Source organism: Pleurodeles waltl, chromosome 7 (genome assembly GCF_031143425.1).
Source record: "Pleurodeles waltl isolate 20211129_DDA chromosome 7, aPleWal1.hap1.20221129, whole genome shotgun sequence".
In the NCBI taxonomy this organism is placed as follows: domain Eukaryota; kingdom Metazoa; phylum Chordata; class Amphibia; order Caudata; family Salamandridae; genus Pleurodeles; species Pleurodeles waltl.
The window spans coordinates 779,649,687-779,670,857 of NC_090446.1; the positions used below are offsets into that span (position 1 = coordinate 779,649,687).

At 45.5% G+C, this 21,171-nt stretch overlaps 1 protein-coding gene across 1 annotated transcript in view; it reads right to left on the reverse strand.

The window, feature by feature from the left end:
- Positions 1 to 21,171, reverse strand: part of ADAMTS2 (ADAM metallopeptidase with thrombospondin type 1 motif 2) — a 1,546,369-nt gene that overhangs the window by 254,908 nt on the left and 1,270,290 nt on the right. Inside the window, exon 14 of the mRNA XM_069199292.1 lies at positions 14,935 to 15,058. Within this exon, the coding sequence (XP_069055393.1) occupies positions 14,935 to 15,058 (124 nt within the window). The remainder of the gene's footprint in view (positions 1 to 14,934; positions 15,059 to 21,171) is intronic.

Here is a 21,171-nt window from a genome sequence, read left to right on the forward strand (position 1 = left end):
ATTGTAACCATTAAGAAGCAAGCAAACTGTAATACCACGGCCCCAATTATAAGTAGGGTGGAACGACTTTACTGTGTGCAGTTCTGCTCTGCCGAATTATATGTGGCCAGTGTTCCTGCACCCTGATTTCTCGAGTGCGAGACCAATGGTTTCCTGGCATAGAATTCGGCCAGTCAAATGGCTTTAGAAAGGGAGACATTACATCTGACCTATTTTATAACAGTCAAGGAACAAGGAACATGTACAGCTCCCTATGCTAGATCACATCTGCCTCTATCCCAACACGGGAGCTCTGGCAGATATTTACCACTTAATTGGAACAGGTGGTAAATATCTGCATAAAATCTCACAGTATTGGAAATGCCAAGCACAATAGTGGCCACAAAAACAGTCTCACTCAGTTATTCCCCAATCACTGAGGCCTAACGTGCAACTTTAGGAATTTCATGTGGAGTTTCCACATGGCTGACCGAATCACGGTGTTCCACATTCTTCGTTACTAAGGCCTGTGTGTAATATTTATGCCAATGAGCGCCCCTGCAAATGAATCTAAATAAGACAAACAATATAATACAAATGATGTGTTCAGTAGAACTGCAAGGTTACGATTTAGAGAACGCTTTTCTTGCATATTTGCATTTCAACTATATTCTACAAAGATTACTTTGAGGTCTGACCAGCAGGGATAGTCAGACTACAGACTCAGCAGAAGTGGATGTTTTATGTGGAATTAAGCAGTAGTACGTTCCGGATCGGGAGTGGATATCCCATTGAATTACTTCTGAATGTTATTGCTGCTGTACTTAGCATTGCAGTTGGGAATGAGGTTCTTTTATTCTCTCCGTCCAGTCAGTTTGATGCTGGGAGGTTGTCATTCTGTACTCAGTTTCAGGTGGTTGCAACCATAAGTGGTGTTATGGCGCCTCCGAGAAGAAGGCTGTGCCAACAGAAGGGTTCCTTCATGGCTATACCTGGAGGTGAGGCAGCAGTAAGTCACCGGGGCCACAGTACTATAGTATTGGTCCCTGTGAACTACACCCAGCAGTGGTATTGCATTTCAGGATGGACGGCTATTGCAATACTTTTTCTTATGGGCTACAGCCAGAAGAGGTACTGGGGCATTTAACGGAGAACGCTGCACAGTTGTGGTCTACAAGCAGTGCTTAATTTGTAAATAAAGAGGTGCTGGTGCTCAAAGCCCTTCTCTTAAACACGAGGCTGCTGTAATTAAATCTGCCGGCACTGAATACTGAGGCAGCGTAATCCTGAAGCCATCGCAGGCCTCTTCAATCCATTTACGGCCACCCCTGCCCCTTCAGCTCATACTGCAACTTTCTACTTTCTCCCTTTATGACGCTTTTTCGTGTTTCCCTTCCTCCGTCTTTGCCATATGTGTCTTTTGCTCGCAGCAAATGCTTGAGGCATAAGAATAAGCCCCGGCCCCTCACTAATACGTGATCGTGCTCAGCACCGGAAACAACAAGCACAAATTAAGCACTCTCTACAAGCTGTATCTCGCAGCATCGTTGGGGCCAGGATGAGTAGCTTTTGCAGAAGTTGTCCTTACGTGCTGTGCCAAGAAACAGCATTTGAGTAGTCTTTGGAGGACGAGTACCATGGTAAGGGTTCCTATGAGCTGTCCCCTGAAGCGGAGTTGATCAGTCCAGGAAAGGGAGATACCAGATATAACGCCTTGCGTCCATAAACGAGGGTTTGAACTGCATTGCAGCATGGCATTCTGTAACTGCTGTTGAGTTACTTTTATACGTGTCTTACGCTTCAATCAACGACGTCTTGTGAGAACATAACTAAGTGAAGCCGTGTTTTGTATATTTTGGATGCACTATCCATTTCTTGCAAATAATCATGTGTCGTTTTAAAATATATTTTCTGTGTAGCACATCCCGGCTTCTAAGAAATTACACGATGAGACGGCTCTCTATAACGTCCACTGTCCATCATATTATTTAAAAGTGATTATAACTGACATATACATTTTATTAGGACTCACTGCTAGGAGTTATTACATGTGTCCGCCATGTGTTAAATCTGGTGATGACGTAGTAGTTGTCCCTTTATCCAATGAGAGAGTTTTTCCTTTTTTTAAATATTTTTTATTCCAAAATCTTGGACCACAATTGCTCATCAGCACCACTGAAGTTTGATGGTTCATTTACATAAGCACATCTGTTCTGCATAGCATCTTTTCAGCATGTCCTTCATTTGTGCATAGATGCAGGAAGTTGGCATTTCGTGTAACAGTAACCTACGGGCCTCCTCCTTCTGAACTGTGGATCCACTGTGAAAACTGATTCTGATAGGCCGATTCAGCCTCACGCCCAACGTACTTATGCTTATTTGAACCAGGGGAATACATGATATGGATAGATGCTCCTCTTCACGACTTTTTATGGTTAGATGGGACTATGATGAGCCTAAGCTTCACACAAGAGTTGCGCGGTAAGGTTACACTATGGTGTGCCCTTAAGTTGTCCCGGCACAACGCTCAGTCCTTACTACTTCAATTATTATTGAGCAATGACCACAGGCAGCTGAGACTTTGTTGGATCGTGTGGGTAGACTGCTTTATGAGTTATATGGGGTGAAGGTTTAAAGTATTGGTCTTTAGAACCGAATAGATGTGAAAGACTCTATTCCACTTTTATTTGGAATTTATAATCGTGCTCACTTGTGTTTTCTTCGCCTGTGTATAATGCCCCTGACATTCTGGTTCACTTTTTCCCCCTCACTTTTACATGCCCCAACAATTATACCAGTACTGTTTATTTTAAAGAAGGTATTCTCGTCACTTATAAAAGTGTTTATTTTCTCTTGGTTTCATATTATAGTGCCTCTGCTTTACAATACCCATGGTGTATTTTTCCTTGTTTCATAGTACAGAGCCTCTGGTTTTCTTTACCCATGGTATCTGAATTTAATCATTTTTTCAGGATCTTTTCTCTTATTATTGTGCACGTAAATGTAGTCATACTTTCTGTATTCTTTTTTCTTCTCTGCTGGTGTTCCTAAACTGATCAAATGATGGCGTTTATCGCTCGTTTAGCGCTCATTTTCTGTTTTTAAGGACAATAATATATCTCAGAAAGTATATTACATTATTTAGCATACTCATTGTTGGCTTTGGCCCTGTCTGCGGAGACATCCCCGAACTTTTTGCCTTCACCCTCCTGTTTTCCAAACAAATTTTTGTTGCATTTTAAGACTCTGCACACTTTACCACAGCTAACAAGTGCTAAAGTGCTTGTGCGCTTGCCGCAAAACATGGCAGAATTGGCTTACATCCAATAGGCCTATTTTAATTACTTGTAAGCCTCTAGTAACGTGGCACTGCATGTGCCCAGGTCCTGTAAATGAAATCTTACTAGAAGGCCTGAAGCACTGCCACCTACTTAAGTATCCCTTTAAACATGTCTCAGGCCTACCACTGCAACATGTGTGTGCAGTTTTAAACTGTAATGCCGACCTGGCAAAATACATCTTTTGCCAGGCCCAACACTTCTTTTTTAATACATATACATCTCCCATATGGTAGGCCCTGAACAGCCCAGAGGGCATGGTGCAGTGGACATGTACTTTTAAGTTTTACATGTCCTGATAGTAAAAAAACTCAAATTCATTTTTCACTATTGCAAGCCCTGCTGCTCCCATACAATAACATTGGATTACCTTGTTACATTTAATAAATGATATATTCCAATTGGCAGCAGGTAGACAGGTTGCACTTTAATGGTAGATTTTGAAAATGCCACTTTTAGGAAATTGGGATGTTCTTGGCGTAACTATATGGTGCCTGCAGCCAGATCCTGGGTCACATGACTAGGAGTAGCTGGCAGTTGGTCTTTGTATATTGCTCCTAGACAGTGAGACAAATGGAAGGTAGGTGTTGGTAGGATGGGCCATTCTGAGTTTACAAGGGGGAGGAACGTTCACCTACCACACATGGACATCACATAGGCTATGCCTTAGCACTCTCCAATGAGTTTTTCATTGGTCTTTTATGAACCCAGACAAGCTGGGCCAGGACAGGAAGGAAGGTGATGCCTGACACCTGGGGGGTGAAAACCTTTAGAAGCTTCCTCCACTTCAAAGTGGGCACCAGGTATAAATATTAGACCCCTAGCCTTCAGTGCACTTCTGGACCTGTGGACTCTGTCAGGAAGATAGACTGCTGTGCTGCTGAAAAGTATGTTCCTCTGCTGGACTGCTGCTCTGAAGGACTGCTGCATTGTGCTGACCTGCTACCCTCCCGGGGTGCAGCTTCAGGGGGTGCTTGGGGTGTTACACCCCCTTAATAAATGTATTTTGTGATAAATAGTTGGGTGCAGGTGATTTCAGTCAGGTATGGTGAGGTGTCCAATTTTACCAGAATTATTTAGATGCACAGACAAAAACAAACACACACTCTCTTCCTCTGCATGTTGGTTATTTCACACAATGATGTGCTTTTACTCACTTAGTACCCCAACCAACATGCATTCTGCTGTCCCTCAAGCCCCCCGTATGAGTCCTGTTTGCCATATAATGTATTTTAACATTATGTGCCATCATGGTTATTGAGAAATCTGAAGTACACCCCCCCAGTCTTACTGACTAAGCTACACCCCTGCAGCCCTCTTGCCTGAGAAGGACTAGACCTGCATCTCTAAACCAAGGACCTTAGAGTGACCTCAAGGGTTAGTTGGCACACATCCTGATCAGAAGCCTCAGGGACATACCAGGCTTCTAACAACCTTGAACCCAGCACCTAGATGTGCCCTGTCGTGCCAAGTGGGTCCTTGACCCTTGGGAACAGGCCTGAAAGTGCTCTGCTAGCCCATCTTTGGATCCAGCAGTATCAACAAATCTCCTCCATGGCGTGGCACATCTCTCGCAGAACCAGTGCAGAGCCTTTGCTGTACGATGCATCACCCTCTGAACCAACACATCGCTACTGCTGCTTGGATTCCCCAATGCAAGGACTTTGCATCACCAAACACAGCTCATTGGATACACTGCTGCACAATGCATCACCTCTGCCCAACGCACCTTCGACATGGGACTCTGCATTTCTTCGCACCCGGGATTAAGGTACTGTGTACGGGAAACACCCCCAACCACGACTCCTGAACAATGAAAGCAGAACAACGCTTTTGTTAACCACGACTTTGTTGTTCTGTGCCTTAACCACGCATGTGCTGAACAACGCACATGCATGGTTAAGGCACAGAAGAAAGGAGTCGGCTTTGTTGAAGGACACGATCAGGTAAGGGAAGTCAGGGCAATTTTAGTTTTAGGGGTGGGGGTGGAGGGGTCACTGTAGTTTTAGGGGTGAAGTTGGGGGTCACTGTAGTTTTAGGGGTAGGGGTTGGGGTATTTTTAGTTTTTAGGAGCGGGGTGGGGGGTCGGGTAGTTTAGGTTTAGGGGCAGGGGTTGGGGTATCGCTGTAGTTGTAGGGGCAGGGGTTTGGTATTTTTAGTTTTGGTTTTAGGGGGAGTGGGGGTTGCAGTAGTTTTAGGGGCAGGGGTCGGGAGTTGGGGTATTTTTGATTTTTAGGGGTGGGGTGGGAGGTCGGGGTAGTTTAGGTTTTAGGGGGTGGGGGTCACGGTAGTTTTAGGGGCGAGTGGGGGGTCGCTGTAACTGGCAGTTGGTCTTTGTATATTGCTCCCAAACAGTGAGACAAATGGAAGATAGGTGTTGGTAGAATTGGGCCATTCTGAGTTTACATGGGGTAGGAACTTTCTCCTACCACACTTGTACATCATATAGGCTATGCCTTAGCACTCTCAAATGGGTTTTTCACTGGTCTTTTATGAACCCAGACAAGCTGGGCCAGGAGAGGAAGGGAGGGGATGCCTGACACATGGGGGGTGAAAACCTTTAGAAGCTTCCTCCACTTCAAAGTGGGCACCAGGTACACATATTGGACCCCTAGCCTTCAGTGCACTTCTGGACCTGTGGACTCTGCCAGGAAGATAGACTGCTGTGCTGCTGAAAAGAATGCTCCTCTGCTGGACTGCTGCTCTGAAGGACTGCTGCATTGTGCTGACCTGCTACCCTCCCGGGGTGTAGCTTCAGGGGGTGCTTGGGGTGTTACACCCCCTTAATAAATGTATTTTGTGATAAATAGCTGGGTGCAGGTGATTTCAGTCAGGTATGGTGAGGTGTCTGTCCGATTTTACCAGAATTATTTACACGCACAGACAAAAACAAACACACACTCTCTTCCTCTGTATGTTGGTTATTTCACAAATTGATGTGCTTTTTCTCACTTAGTACCACAACCAACATGTATTCTGCTGTCCCTCAAGCCCCCCGTATGAGTCCTGTTTGCCGTATAATGTATTTTAACATTATGTGCCATCATGGTTATTGAGAAATCTGAAGTACACCCCCCCAGTCTTACTGACTAAGCTACACCCCTGCAGCCCTCTTGCCTGAGAAGGACTAGACCTGCATCCCTAAACCAAGGACCTTAGAGTGACCTCAAGGGTTAGTTGGCACACCTCCTGATCAGAAGCCTCAGGGACATACCAGGCTTCTAACAACCTTAAACCCAGCACCTAGATGTGCCCTGTGATCCCAATGGGTCCTGGACCCTTGGGAACGGGCCTGAAAGTGCTCTGCTGGCCCATCTTTGGATCCAGCAGTGTCAACAAATCTCCTCCATGGCATGGCACATCTCTCGCAGAACCAGTGCAGAGCCTTTGTTGTACGATGCATCACCCTCTGAACCAACACATCGCTTCTGCTGCATGGATTCCCCAATGCAAGGACTTTGCATCACCAAACACAGCTCATTGGATCCACTGCTGCACAATGCATCACCTCTGCGCAACACACCTTCCACATGGGACTCTGCATCTCTTCGCTACCGGGATTAAGGTACTGTGTACGGGAAACATCCCCAACCACGACTCCCGAACAACAAAGTTGTGAACAACGAAAGCGGAACAACGCTTTTGTTAACCACAACTTTGTTTTTCTGTGCCTTAACCACGCATGTGCTGAACAATGCACATGCGTGGTTAAGGCACAAAAGAAAGGAGTCGGCTTCGTTGGAGGACGCGATCAGGTAAGGGGGTCAGGGCAATTTTAGTTTTAGGGTCGGGGTGGAGGGGTTGCTTTAGTTTTAGGGGTGAAGTTGGGGGGGTTACTGTAGTTTTAGTGGTGGGGTGTTTGGGTATTTTTAGGTTTTAGGAGCGGGGTGGGGGTCGGGTAGTTTAGGTTTAGGGGCGGGGGTTGGGAGTTCGCTGTAGTTGTAGGGGGCAGGGGTTTGGTATTTTTAGTTTTTTTTATTAGTTTAGGTTTTAGGGGGAGTGGGGGTTGCAGTAGTTTTAGGGGTGGGGTGGGGGGTCGGGTATTTTTAGTTTTTAGGGGCAGAGTGGGGGTTCAGGGTAGTTTAGGTTTTAGGGGGTGGGGGTCACGGTAGTTTTAGGGGCAGGGTGGGTGGGGAGCTGTAATTGTAGGGATGGGGGTTTGGGGTATTTTTAGTTTTTAGGGAAGGGGCAGTGGGTGGGGGTAGTTTGGGTTTTAGGGGGTGTCGGGTCACAGTAGTTTTAGGCGCTGGTGGGGGTTGGGGTAGTTTAGGTTTTAGGGGGTGAGGGGTCACGGTAGTTGTGGGGGTTGGGTATTTTTAGTTTTTAGGGGCACGGTTGGGGGGTCAGGGTAGTTTAGGTTTTAAGGGAGGTGGCGGTTGCAGTAGTTTTTGGGGTGCGGGTCGCTGTAGTTTTAGGGGCAGGGTTGAGGGTTGAGGGTTGGGGTATTTCTAGTTTTTAGGGGGTGGAGGGTCGCCGTGGTTCGAGGGGTGGGGGTTGCTGTAGTTTTAGGGGCGGAGGGGAAGGGTCGGGTATTTTTAGGGGTAGGAGTGGGTGGTCGGGTATTTTTAATTTTTAGGGGTGTGGAGGGTCGCTGTAGTTTTAGGGGTGGAGTAGTTTGAGTTTTAGGGTTGGAGTAGTGGTAGAATTGTTTTTAGGGGTGTGGACGAGGTTTGGGGTGCAATTATTTTAGGTGTGGGGGTTTGGGGTGGGGGGGAGTTGCATGCTGGAACCACATATGCCATTCATGCATGCCTTTACTAGGAATGCCTCTACAATGAAAAATTGTTGTTAAGGCATTCGTGGTAAAGGCATTCGTGGTAACAACCCTGTCGTTGTTCCGACCACGTTGTAGCATGCGTTGTTCTGACTCCTATTCCTGTGTACAGCAGGCCTAACTGGGTCCCTGTAGCTGGGTAGCGCTCATCAAGGTCAACTCGAACTTGTGACTTTGTTCGTTTTCTACATTGGCTCCCAGTGACCAACCGCATTTTGTTTAAAACCAAGGTTTTGACTTATAGAGCTCTGCATCTTTCTGGTGCCGGCTATCTCTGAGTCAGCATACACCTATAATACCCTAACAGGAAAACTGTGCTCTATCAATGAAGCAATGGCTGTAGTGTCCAGGGTACTCTGCTCTAAGGCTGGTGGGACACTCCGTTGAGTAGTTGCATTTACATCGTCATCACCATCATTATCATCAGCTGGGCACAACCAAATACCCACAGTTTGTTCTTTATGCTTTTTGGCACTATTTTTACTGAAAGCTTTAAATTGCATATCTTTGGTTCTACTAATTTGATTTTTGTTGGGTCTAGTTTTATTTAATAACATTTATTCTATTTTCTATGTTGGTGTGGGATTGTTCTTGTTTTGTATTATCATTTTATTACTGTTAGCAATGCTGCATAAATACCTTATGCATTTCCTGCAAGTTTAGTCTGACTGCTTTGCACCAAGCTACCAGAGGGCTGAGCATAAGTTAATTTGGAGGTTGCTTGTGTCTTCACCCTGACAAAGATTTTGGTTTCTGCTTGAGTGTGGTTTCACCCCCTCAACCAGTAACACAGTTTCTTACACCAACTATTGACATTCATCATATTGTGAGCTTACACTTTCATGTCCCTTGATTGTAACACCTTAGTCCAAGGGTAATTACATTTATTTATATATTTATAATGGCCTTTCTGTTGCACATTTTCTTGATTATGTGCACAATTTTTAGTCTGTGTAGTCTGACATCTGCAGTGCCTCCTTTAGCATACTGCACAAATGCATTGTCGTTTTCGGAGTATTCAAGTTCTGACACACCTCGTCAAAGTGCTTTGTTAATTCCTAAGAGAATTGTTTGTTGTTGATAACTCCTTTTTTTTTAAAGCATCCAGAGCTTTAGCTTATTTTTCATGTTGCCTATGTATTTTCAAGACATATATTTCAAAATGTATATTACATAGGTTTATCAGACATGATTTTAAATTTGATGTGCTTTTCTCTGTCACCTTCTTTTATATATTTTCAAAATTCAGTCCATATTGGCATGTCATGCATCCAGAACACAAACACTTTTTATTGTAGTTAACCAAGTTGTTGCCTGCAGTTAATTTAGCACAGCTTCTGACAAATCTATCTAGACTGCTATATAAAGCAATTATTCTTAGCTGTCCTTTAATTGACCCTCTGCCCTCCTGTTTGTTGTGACATGCATACTGTGTTTTCTGGATCTTTTTAGTTGCCTTCTTCTTGAATTCTGGGAAGACTTTTGGTGAGTATGCCTTTTTATTTAATCTATTTGCCACAGTGTTGTCTTTTTCCTGAAAATCTATTTCCGCAAAGTTTTTTTGTGTTTAATTATCTCACATGTTGAATATTACAATATAAGGCCTGGGAAACTCGTTGTTTCTCTGCAATGAACTGTTTATTCCTGTGCTTTTAGGGAATATTTTTAGGTTGAGCGCTCAAGCGCTTTGATCCTGTTGTAAGTATTATGGGCTTCTAACAACACCCACCTCACACCAATCACTTTCACTAGTTTGTGGGCTTGCTTTTCAAAAATCCCTTGATGTCATTGGTAATTGCTTTATGTTTATGGGGCGGTATTGTTACAGCCTTGCACAGTGACCCTGTTACATGGATAATTGTACGATTGCCAATATACTTCAGTGTGGGTGAAATATTATTTTCTTTTGTCTCTCCCTTTCATGCTCCATGGCAGCCATGGACCTCACAGCACTCACAACACCAATGGCGCAAACTCTATTGGCGGTATTGGATTGCTGGTCACATTGTTAACACTGTTGCCTCATCAGAGTAATTTCTCTTGGCTCTCCCCTTCAATCTCCATAGCTTTTCCCAAAACACTTATAATTGATATATGCTTTACTAACAAACACAGAAATCCACAACGCGTCTCCCCCAGCACTGCGGGATAGCTGATACTACAATATTCACTGCACTTGGGAAAACTCAACCCACAATGCTTTGCAAGAATTCTTTTTCACAACATTTTTGCCCAGGCCTCAGCCTGTGGTGATCCTAGCACAATGGGACCACCACCAAAAAGTTCAGCATGACACACTCCTTCTGTTAAGGTCATCTCTGGTTCCCCACACTAGGCTAGTGGGGATCCCAAAATAATAACCCCTCCCACCATGCAATCGCTTTTTACAGTACTTTTGTTTTACAGCTTGAAGTAGTTTGTTTTCTAAGGGCCTTAGTATTGTAATAGGCCTACTAGGCCTGAAAGAAAATGTGTAAGGCACTGTATCCTCTAGGGGCTAAATATATGATTGCACTACATTATTTTGTGCCATTCTATTTTCATGTGGTATGCCCTCTATGGGCTATCTATATGGTTACATTACCATGTTTCTTACAAATTATATTTTAATTGTGGTGTTCTCTACGGCTGGCAACAGTCTAATGCCAAAAGTTTATGTCTGATAAAGGTTTTTATTGGGTTTACATGGTAAATGTTTATGTTTTATTAATTTCTAATTATTGCAATTATGACCATGATTCAGGCCAATATAACATCCTTATTACACTTTTTTCGGGACTGTTTGAACACTCTTGATATGTTTTGGTGACCCTTCTAGTTTATTTCTCTTGTTACTCCTCCGTTACTGTCTTGGTTTGGGAACTCTGTTAGCCAGCCAGCAACTCTGATGATGGTGTGGTGAAAGTGGTATTCTATTGAAGTTGGCAGGACAGATTTAATTTAGGATGCTAAATGCCAACATTTCCATTTTGGCCTGCAGCTAGAGGAAGAAGGAAAATAGAAGTGTTTTAGTTATGCGAGGGGCCACTGGAATTATGTGGGAGGAAAGGGCTAAATTATGAGGCAGGGCTGACAGATTTATGCGGCAATAAAAGTCCAGTTATGAATTTAAAACACCAATAGCTCTAACTCAATCAAATGGGAGACTCATTGCACTGCAAATGCTTGTCTTTTTAGCTCCTTGTTTTGCACTCTGGCTTCACATCTACCCAATCAATTTAATATTTTCTTTTTGTGAATGAATCATATAACCACTTGATTTGTATTCAGTTGCTCTTTTAAATATTCTACCTGTTCTCTTCCTTTGTCCCATAACAAATGGACAGTTGATGACCTGGACCCACATCACAACATATCACAACATGACCTAAGTATTTCTGATTGTTCAAACTCTATGCTGATATTTGTTCCCAACATCTCATAAATTAGCAGCGGTGGAAGCAAATGATGTGCCCATTGCATATCTTCTGACTTGTAAATACAGCTTACTGTCATGGGCATACACACCACTGATTCCCTACAGAATTATACAGCACGCCCTACCATGAATTCCTGGACCTATGTGGTCCACTCATGGAGGCTGAGCAATTGCACACACATGATTTAATGTGTGCATGTATACATGAGGTAACCCTTCCAGTATGAGTCTGTTCGGTTGCAGTACTAGCATGTGAAATTGTATAGCACTATATTCTCAGTGTGCTAGATTTGGTTGTCTGATGACTAAGCATCAGGAGGTTGCCAGATGACTAAACAATCAAAAGGTTGCCTGCTGACTAAGCAATCAGGGCACAGACTATATGCTGTCAATGTCCATCTTGGCAAGACTGAGTTTATAAATAGCCACCCCTCCGCTGCACCCATTTGCTAGGTAATCTGGACTTTAGACTCCACCACTCATCACCGGATCATTCCAGCCTTCTGCACTCGGCCAGGCAAGCGGTATATTGCCTTCAGGACAGCACCCAAAGTTGAGCTCAGTGCTCCGACTGGCTGTGATACCCCCTGCATACGGACTCAAGAGCAAAGACAAACACCACAGTAAGTCATACACCACAGTAGGTGTTTTCTGGCAGAGGCCCAGTCACTCTGACCGCATGTCTCACTACAGGAACAGTGCACCTTACAGTTCCAACATATCAAGGGCATGACACAGTATAATTTGTGCCAGTCTTTTAACAACGCATCCGGACAATGACCCTCATGCATTCAGACTAACCTGGGAAACACTTGTTTGCATGTGTGTTGCTAGTGTGTTATTTCAAAGGTCTCAAGGTATATGGATACAGCATCTACGCAGGATAGATGACCAGCTGCATGGGGTATGGTCAAGAACAGCTGTACACATAGTGCTTAGACATTTACTTCTGAGGAGCTAGAGCCAGTGAAGTAACTGGTGCCAAAAGTCTGCAGACATTATGGACAATAAGCAGACACCATTGGCTATATGCTGATCTGGTCACATAACAGACAATATTGAGGAATGAGTGATTGTACACAGGAGAGAGTGTGAGAGAGAAGAGGTGAGGAGCACAGGAATTTGTTTATGCTTGTCTTATAGTGCACACTACATCCTTAGTGCCACCTGACAAACAGAGATGAGGGTGACAGCTATCCAATAGCATCAGATTAGGGTGACCAGAGAAGCAGTGGACCAGATCTTGTTTATTATTTTGTCCCATTCCCTTTATTATGTCCTGGGCCAGCAGTAATGCAGTCTGCGTAGCTGTAGAGGGTGTGGTCAGATAGTCTGCGATCATCCCTCCCGCTGGGTCAGGATCACATGCAAGGTTAATGCAATTGAACATACTGTGTTCTGATACTTATGATCTAAGAGGAAGACATTAAGGTTGAGACAAAAGTGCAGCATGTCTATTGCCATATCCATGTGTCTGGGGCAGTTAATGTTTTACACTCTTAGAAAGAATTATGTGGGTTTAATGCACAAATCATGCTCAATAAAAGTATCCAATGGGACTATCTAAAGTATTTTCATAACATATCCAGAGATATCAAATGTTTTGCAAAGAATTCTAAATGACCTAGGAATACACTGCAAAGCACCATGATGCTATGACGGGCAAGGCTGTCCCTCTTCTGAAACAGATTATTTACTGTGGATTGGTCAACAGCAACGTGTGTTGACGCCTGAGATTATGACAAGCAAAAATAATGTAGTCATTACCAAATTGTGTGCATTCTAGTTCACAGGATGCATCAAGGTGAAGCAAATGAGATCTTTACCAGCAGCCAGTAAGGTAAAGTGAGTGTGGCTTCATCCGTGTACCCACATATGATATCATTAACTGTACAAATAGTGATTCTATGTGTTACATATTTTTTATAACATGAGCGATGTAGATTGGCAATCTAATGTGTCTCATGGAAATTTCAGTTTGTGAATCTAAATCAGTGACTAAATGAGCACTTTGTTTTCCTTCCCCATCATAGTTAGCTGTGAATTTCTGTTGCTTCTGGGTATTTATATTTTAAATTAAAAGTTTAAATGAGCACGGCGTAGTTCACATTACTTTTTTTAATGGAAAGTGCTCAGAACTGCTGATCCTCTACTGGTCCATGTTGGTTTCCAGTGACTGAGATCTTCTCAGGCATTAATAGAACTCATTGCGTTAACACCAGCCCTTAGGTTCTCTGGATTTAGCCAAGTAAGATGTGTTCATGTGTCAGCAGTCGTTTCACCATTTTCAATGTATCACACAAGTCAACCTGTAGTGCTTTAAGTGTTATGATATGTTATGAGAATTTATAACACGTATAACTGCCCTAACAAAGGGCTTACCGGTGTGCCCAGCAAGGTCAGCAGGAGGGAGAATAAAAAGGTTCCAATTACTAACACAGCCAGGTTGTAAACTGGTTTAAGTAAAATAACATTTTAGGGCCAAATTTAAGTGATTCAGTGCTCACACATTGTTATTCCCACACCAATGCTTTTTTAGTAAAAGAACATTTTAGGGCCAAATATGAGTGATTCAGTGCTCACACATTGTTATTCCCACACCGATGCGACAAAGATCTGTAGTTCAGGGGAGGGGAGTTGGAGCCAGAAAAATAGGCGCAATGCAAGTTTGCACTCGTAGAAGGGTGCCATCTGCAGAATGTGATAAGGGACACCTGGGTCTCCAATATCCCACAAATATTATAGGTTGTGGGCTGAATGAGGGTGCGTTGCAGGAAAAGTGACCCCTGAAAGATTGGGGCTGCAGGGGCCTTTGTTTCACCCATGGGCCTTTATAAACCCGCGCATTTGACCAGTTTCCCTGGTGAAAGTACCTTGTGACAAGAAGCAAGAATTGCATTTTTTTCCTTCAAAACCTGTAATTCCTCATGCATCCAGTATCAACATTTGGTGGTTGAATCAGTAATTAGAGGGCATTCAGGATTAGACCTTTACATTGGGAGAAATGGTACCCTTTCGATGTGGGCACTAAAGGTTATCTATTTTTACTTGTGTTCACTTCATTCTTCAGGAGTGGCTAGAGCTGATGTATGTTTTGGTTAAGCATGTCTTTCTCCTAGAAATTAATGAGTATGGAGTGGGACATGCTTGGTGAAGTGGTTGACTGTATTCAGGTGTAGCTCCTAGCTTGGAGTAAGACACACAGTTCTGGGAATCGGTCATTAGGACTCTGTTTTCGAATTTCCAATGCTGTCCAGCCAACATCTGGTGTACTCTTTTTTAAAGTTACTGTTGTAACTGTAAATTGAGAAGCCATTTTACTTGGTGTGTTGATGTGTCTGCTTGTAAATGGTAACAAATGAACAAGATATTTTTTCGGGACTGTGAATATGGTCACGCTGAGCAAACAACTGCATTTCATTTACCTTGCTTCTTTGGCGCCCTTGTGAAGGTCCCTTTCACAACTTTACAGTGCGAGTTGTCTCCTCCGCACACACCACACTTATCTTCCTGCTTAGTGGAACCGATCACCTTGTCACAACCAACTTTCTTCAGGTAGAAAAGAAAGTGCAAAAAGGTGTTCAACTTAAATACTTAACAAATATATCAGAAAACAATGTATTTGTAAAGATTAACAACATTTCTGTTATTTGTGACTTATTGGTTAAAGGGGAAACATATGGTGTATAAAAAGTTTGTTTGATGCTAGAGTACAATAAAAGTCAGACACTGAACACCTATGCACAATGTAATATTATTGACCAACATTTTTCATTTGTTTGCACTATGTCACAGATAATTTAACAGACAGTGTCTTGTAGATAGGTCTCGCCAGCTCCCGCCTTGCCATCTGATAGCCTCACCCCTGCAGCCTCGAGAGCCAAGGTTTAGCTCCTCAGAATCCTTGCTGAGAGCGCTACCATCTGGCATCTCATCACCGCTTTCTGGGTACTGTTGACAGCCTAATGCTAGACTCATTCTGACAATTTCTTTGTTTAGTCTGTGCCCTATTCGCTGTTGCACCTTTTACAATTTTCCCCTGTTTCCTCTGTTGCTTCATTGTAGCTGTTGTAGCAGTTTTTTGCCCCCCTGTGCTTTGTCCCCCAGTGTCGCCCTGCTGCTTTCCCGCTGTTTTTTTCTGCCCACTTCCAGCCTGCCCACCACCACCTAGTGCTCCCTCCATCCCAGGACCTACTTAATGGAGGCTGCACGATGGCCACACAGAGGACGCACGCGATAGGTGTGCAAAAGACACGTCAAAGGCAAGCCCATCCGTGCTTGGAGCCCGCCTAGTGACAGGAACCCTCGTTCTCCCGCCATCCATCCAATACTCTGCCTCCAAACTCTGGGACCTGGTCCAAGGAATCTTGACAACAACTGCTGCACCACGTCTCCCCCGGACCTCGGTCGGACCTTTCACCTGCCACTGATGCCACTTCACCTGCAACACCAAGGCCACCACTGGGCCCACACTGCCACCCTCCAATCCCGAAAAACAACTCCACTGCCTACTGCTCAACACAAGATCCCTCTGCAAACACACCACAGAAGTATGGGATACCATAACCACCCTCAACCTGGACCTAATGTTCATCACAAGACCTGGGTCACACCCGCATAAGCCCCCTACTTCAACTGTGCTACCCCGCAAGGCTACAAGCTGATTCAAAGAGGCCACCTCAACAAGCATGGAGGAGGCATTGCCATCCTACACAAGAGCAACCTCCAATGCCCCACTGTTGAGGAAGAAGTGTCTTCCCATCATGGAACACCTTAACTTCCTAATCCAAACCGATGTCAGAACCACCAAAAGAGGAACCCTAGCTTACCGCTCCCGGACCCTCACCCCACCTTCTGCAAGGCCATCAATGAGTTCATCTCCCCCCTGGCCACTGACTCCAGACACTGTGTCTTCTTGGTGGACCTCAATTTTCATCTCGATGACCCCAACAACCATAACTCCACCAACCTCCTGGACAACTTTAACAACACTAGACTCAAAACAACTAGTCACCAGCCCCACACACAATGCAGGACACAACCTGGATCCCATTTGTACTACCAGCAACAGGATCCAATTCTCCCACACAATGGGTTAACATGGACCAACTACCACATCGTACACTTACCCATAACAAGCATACCGGAGCCTTCCACCGCACCCCAACACCTCTCACCACAGATTATAAAAAATCACAGAGACCCAATGGACCACCACCCTTGACTACAACAAACCCAACCTCTCCGACAGCCCTGAGCAAGATGCCCTCAAATTCGTCGAGTGGATCCTCAACTGCACCTGTGAGGTCACCCCTGTAGGAAGTTGGCTCTGTATGTACTATTTCAAAGTAAGAAATAGCATGCACAGAGTCCAAGGGTTCCCCTTAGAGGTAAGATAGTGGCAAAAAGAGATAATTCTAATGCTCTATTTTGTGGTAGTGTGGTCGAGCAGTAGGCTTATCAGAGGAGTAGTGTTAAGCATTTGTTGTACACACACAGGCAATAAATGGGGAACACACACTCAGAGACAATTCCAGGCCAATAGGTTTTTGTATAGAAAAATATATTATCTTAGTTTATATTAAGAACCACAGTTTCAAGATTTACAAGTAATACTTCAAATGAAAGGTATTTCATGTAGGAACTTTAGGAACTTTGAATTAGCAAAATAGCATATACAGTTTTCACACAAATGACATATAGCTATTTTAAAACTAGACAGTGCAATTTTCAACAGTTCCTGGGGGAGGTAAGTGTTTGTTAGTTTTTGCAGGTAAGTAAACCACCTACGGGGTTCAAGTTTGGGTCCAAGGTAGCCCACCGTCGGGGGTTCAGAACAACCCCAAAGTTACCACACCAGCAGCTCAGGGCTGGTCAGGTGCAGAGGTCAAAGTGGTGCCCAAAACACATAGGCTTCAATGGAGAAGGGGGTGCCCCGGTTCCAGTCTGCCAGCAGGTAAGTACCCGCGTCTTCGGAGGGCAGACCAGGGGGGTTTTGTAGGGCACCGGGGGGGACACAAGTCCACCCAAAAAGTACACCCTCAGCAGCACGGGGGCGGCCGGGTGCAGTGTGTAACAGGCGTCGGGTTCGCAATAGGATTCAATGGGAGACCAAGGGGTCTCTTCAGCGATGCAAGCAGGCAAGGGGGGGCTCCTCGGGGTAGCCACCACCTGGGTAAGGGAGAGGGCTACCTGGGGGTCGCTCCTGCACTGGAGGTCGGATCCTTCAGGTCCTGGGGGCTGCGGGTGCAGTGTCTTTACCGGGCGTTGGGTCTTTGAAGCAGGCAGTCGCAGTCAGGGGGAGCCTCGGGATTCCCTCTGCAGGCGTCGCTGTGGGGGCTCAGGGGGGTCAACTCTGGCTACTCACGGTCTCGTAGTCACCGGGGAGCCCTCCCTGTGGGGTTTGTTCTCCACAAGTCGAGCAGGGGGCGTCGGGTGCAGAGTGCAAAGTCTCACACTTCCGGCAGGAAACGTGTGTTTGTTTCAAAGTTGCTTCTTTGTTGCAAAGTTGCAGTCTTTGGTGAACAGAGCCGCTGTCCTCAGGAGTTCTTGGTCCTTCTAGATGCAGGGTAGTCCTCTGAGGCTTCAGAGGTTGCTGGACCCTGGGAACGCGTCGCTGGAGCAGTGTCTTTAGAAGTGGGGAGACAGGCCGGTAGAGCTGGGGCCAAAGCAGTTGGTGTCTCCGTCTTCTCTGCAGATTTTTCAGTTCAGCAGTCCTCTTCTTCTTAGGTTGCAGGAATCTATCTTGCTGTGTTCTGGGAGCCCCTAAATACTCGATTTAGGGGTGTGTTTAGGTCTGGGGGGTTAGTAGCCAATGGCTACTAGCCCTGAGGGTGGCTACACCCTCTTTGTGCCTCCTCCCTGAGGGGAGGGGGGACACATCCCTATCCCTATTGGGGGAATCCTCCATCTGCAAGATGGAGGATTTCTAAAAGTCAGAGTCACCTCAGCTCAGGACACCTTAGGGGCTGTCCTGACTGGCCAGTGACTCCTCCTTGTTTTTCTCATTATCTCTCCTGGACTTGCCGCCAAAAGTGGGGGCTGTGTCCAGGGGGTGGGCATCTCCACTAGCTGGAGTGCCCTGGGGCATTGTAAGACGAAGCCTGAGCCTTTGAGGCTCTCTGCTAGGTGTTACAGTTCCTGCAGGGGGGAGGTGTGAAGCACCTCCACCCAGAGCAGGCTTTGTTTCTGTCCTCAGAGAGCACAAAGGCTCTCACCACATGGGGTCAGAAACTCGTCTCTCAGCAGCAGGCTGGCACAGACCAGTCAGTCGTGCACTGAACAATTGGGTAAAATACAGGGGGCATCTCTAAGATGCCCTCTGTGTGCATTTTTTAATAAATCCAACACTGGCATCAGTGTGGGTTTATTATTCTGAGAAGTTTGGTACAAAACTTCCCAGTATTCAGTGTAGCCATTATGGAGCAGTGGAGTTCGTTTTTGACAGACTCCCAGACCATATACTCTTATGGCTACCCTGCACTTACAATGTCTAAGGTTTTGCTTAGACACTGTAGGGGCATAGTGCTCATGCACCTATGCCCTCACCTGTGGTATAGTGCACCCTGCCTTAGGGCTGTAAGGTCTGCTAGAGGGGTGACTTACCTATGCCATAGGAGGTGTGAGGTTGGCATGGCACCCTGAGGGGAGTGTCATGTTGACTTAGTCATTTTCTCCCCACCAGCACACACAAGCTGGCAAGCAGTGTGTCTGTGCTGAGTGAGGGGTCCCTAGGGTGGCATAAGACATGCTGCAGCCCTTAGAGACCTTCCCTGGCATCAGGGCCCTTGGTACCAGGGGTACCAGTTACAAGGGACTTACCTGGGTGCAAGGGTTGTGCCAATTGTGGAGACAATGGTACATTTTAGGTGAAAGAACACTGGTGCTGAGGCCTGGTTAGCAGGGTCCCAGCACACTTCTCAGTCAAGTCAGCATCAGTATCGGGCAAAATGTTGGGGGTAACTGCAACAGGGAACCATTTCCTTACAACCCCCACAAGGAACTCCAACACCAGAAGATCCGGCAAGCCCACCTGCTGCTTTACACACTCAAGAGAGACTGCAAATGACTAGAAAGACGATGGAGCTTGATCAAAGACTCAGTGGACTGCACTACCTTCAAAACAGCCCTCATCATATATCTTCACCGCCTCAGAGAAGCAAAAAAGGACACCCTACCCAGACACATTGAGAAAAACACCAACCACTTTAAGGAACTCTTCAAAACCATCAAAGAGTTCTCCTGCCCTTTGCCCAATGAAAACACAATCCAAATTTCCCAGACCCTCTACAACACACTGGCAGACTATTTCCACAACAATTACAGTCAACTACAACAACTTTCACCATCAACCAGCATCGACCACCTTCTGAACCCATCATACAACAGCCTCAGCCACCTGATCCCTGACCGGAAGCCACTATCTATTCAGGAAACAGCAGACTTCATGAGCTTCACCCACTCGGGATCACCCAACAACCCATGCCCCCATTACATCTTCTACCAGGGTCAGAGGGAGATCAGCAGCATCCTCACTCCCATCCCCAACACCTCCATTATGATTGCCACCATCCCCAATGCCTGGAAGCATGCAGAGGTCAAACTGCTCCTGAAGAAAACCGTCAGCTGACCCAACCAACTCAAAACCTACCACCAAATCTTGCTGCTTCCTTTCCCACCAAAGTTCTGGAAAGAGCCATCAACGAGCAGTTCTCTGAACACCTGGAAGAACACAATCTACTAGACAAATCCCAATCCAGTTTCTGTGCAAACCACAGCACTGTGACTGCCCTGATCACCGCAACGGACGACATCAAAGCCCTCCTCGACTGTGGAGAAAAGGTAGCCCTAATCCTCCTCAACCTCACAGCGATGTTTAACACTGTCTCCCATCACACTGTCATCACCAGACTCCATCACATCGGAATCCAAAGCAATGCCCTCAAATGGATTAATACCTTCCTCACAGGATGCACCCAGAGAATCTGCCTACCATCTTTTACCTCCGAACCCAAAAACATCATTTGCAATGGCCCCTAGGGGTCCTCAATCAGACACACCCTTCTCAACACCAACATGATGCCACTGGCCGAGAACATCCATTCTCACAGACTCAACTTCATCTCATATGCTGACAACATGCAGCCCATCCTCTCTCTCGCTGAGGACCATGCCACCCCTAGAGCTAACTTCATCAACACGATGACCAACGTAGTGACATGGATGAGATCCAACTGCTTGAAACTGAACACAGACAAGATAGATTTGATAATTTTTTAAAACAAGACCTCCCCCTGTGACAACAACTGGTGGTCCACTATGTTCGGGCAACCCCCGAACCCGACGGACTGCACCTGTAACCTCGGCATCAACATCGACAGCAAACTCACCCTCAAGCAACCAACAAACACAGTTCTCTATTCTTGCTTCTTCTTCCTCTGCATGCTATGTAAAATCTTCTGATGGATCCTCATTGATGCCAGAAGAATGGTAACACATGCCCTGTACACCAGACTAACCACCCTGCTCCTCTGCCACCTTCACGCTATACAGAACACAGCAACAAGATTCATCCTGGACCTCCCCGAGGGGACCAGCTTCATCCCCCCACCTTGAGAAGTCTCCACTGGCTGCCTGTGAACAAAAGATGCAAATTAAAGGTT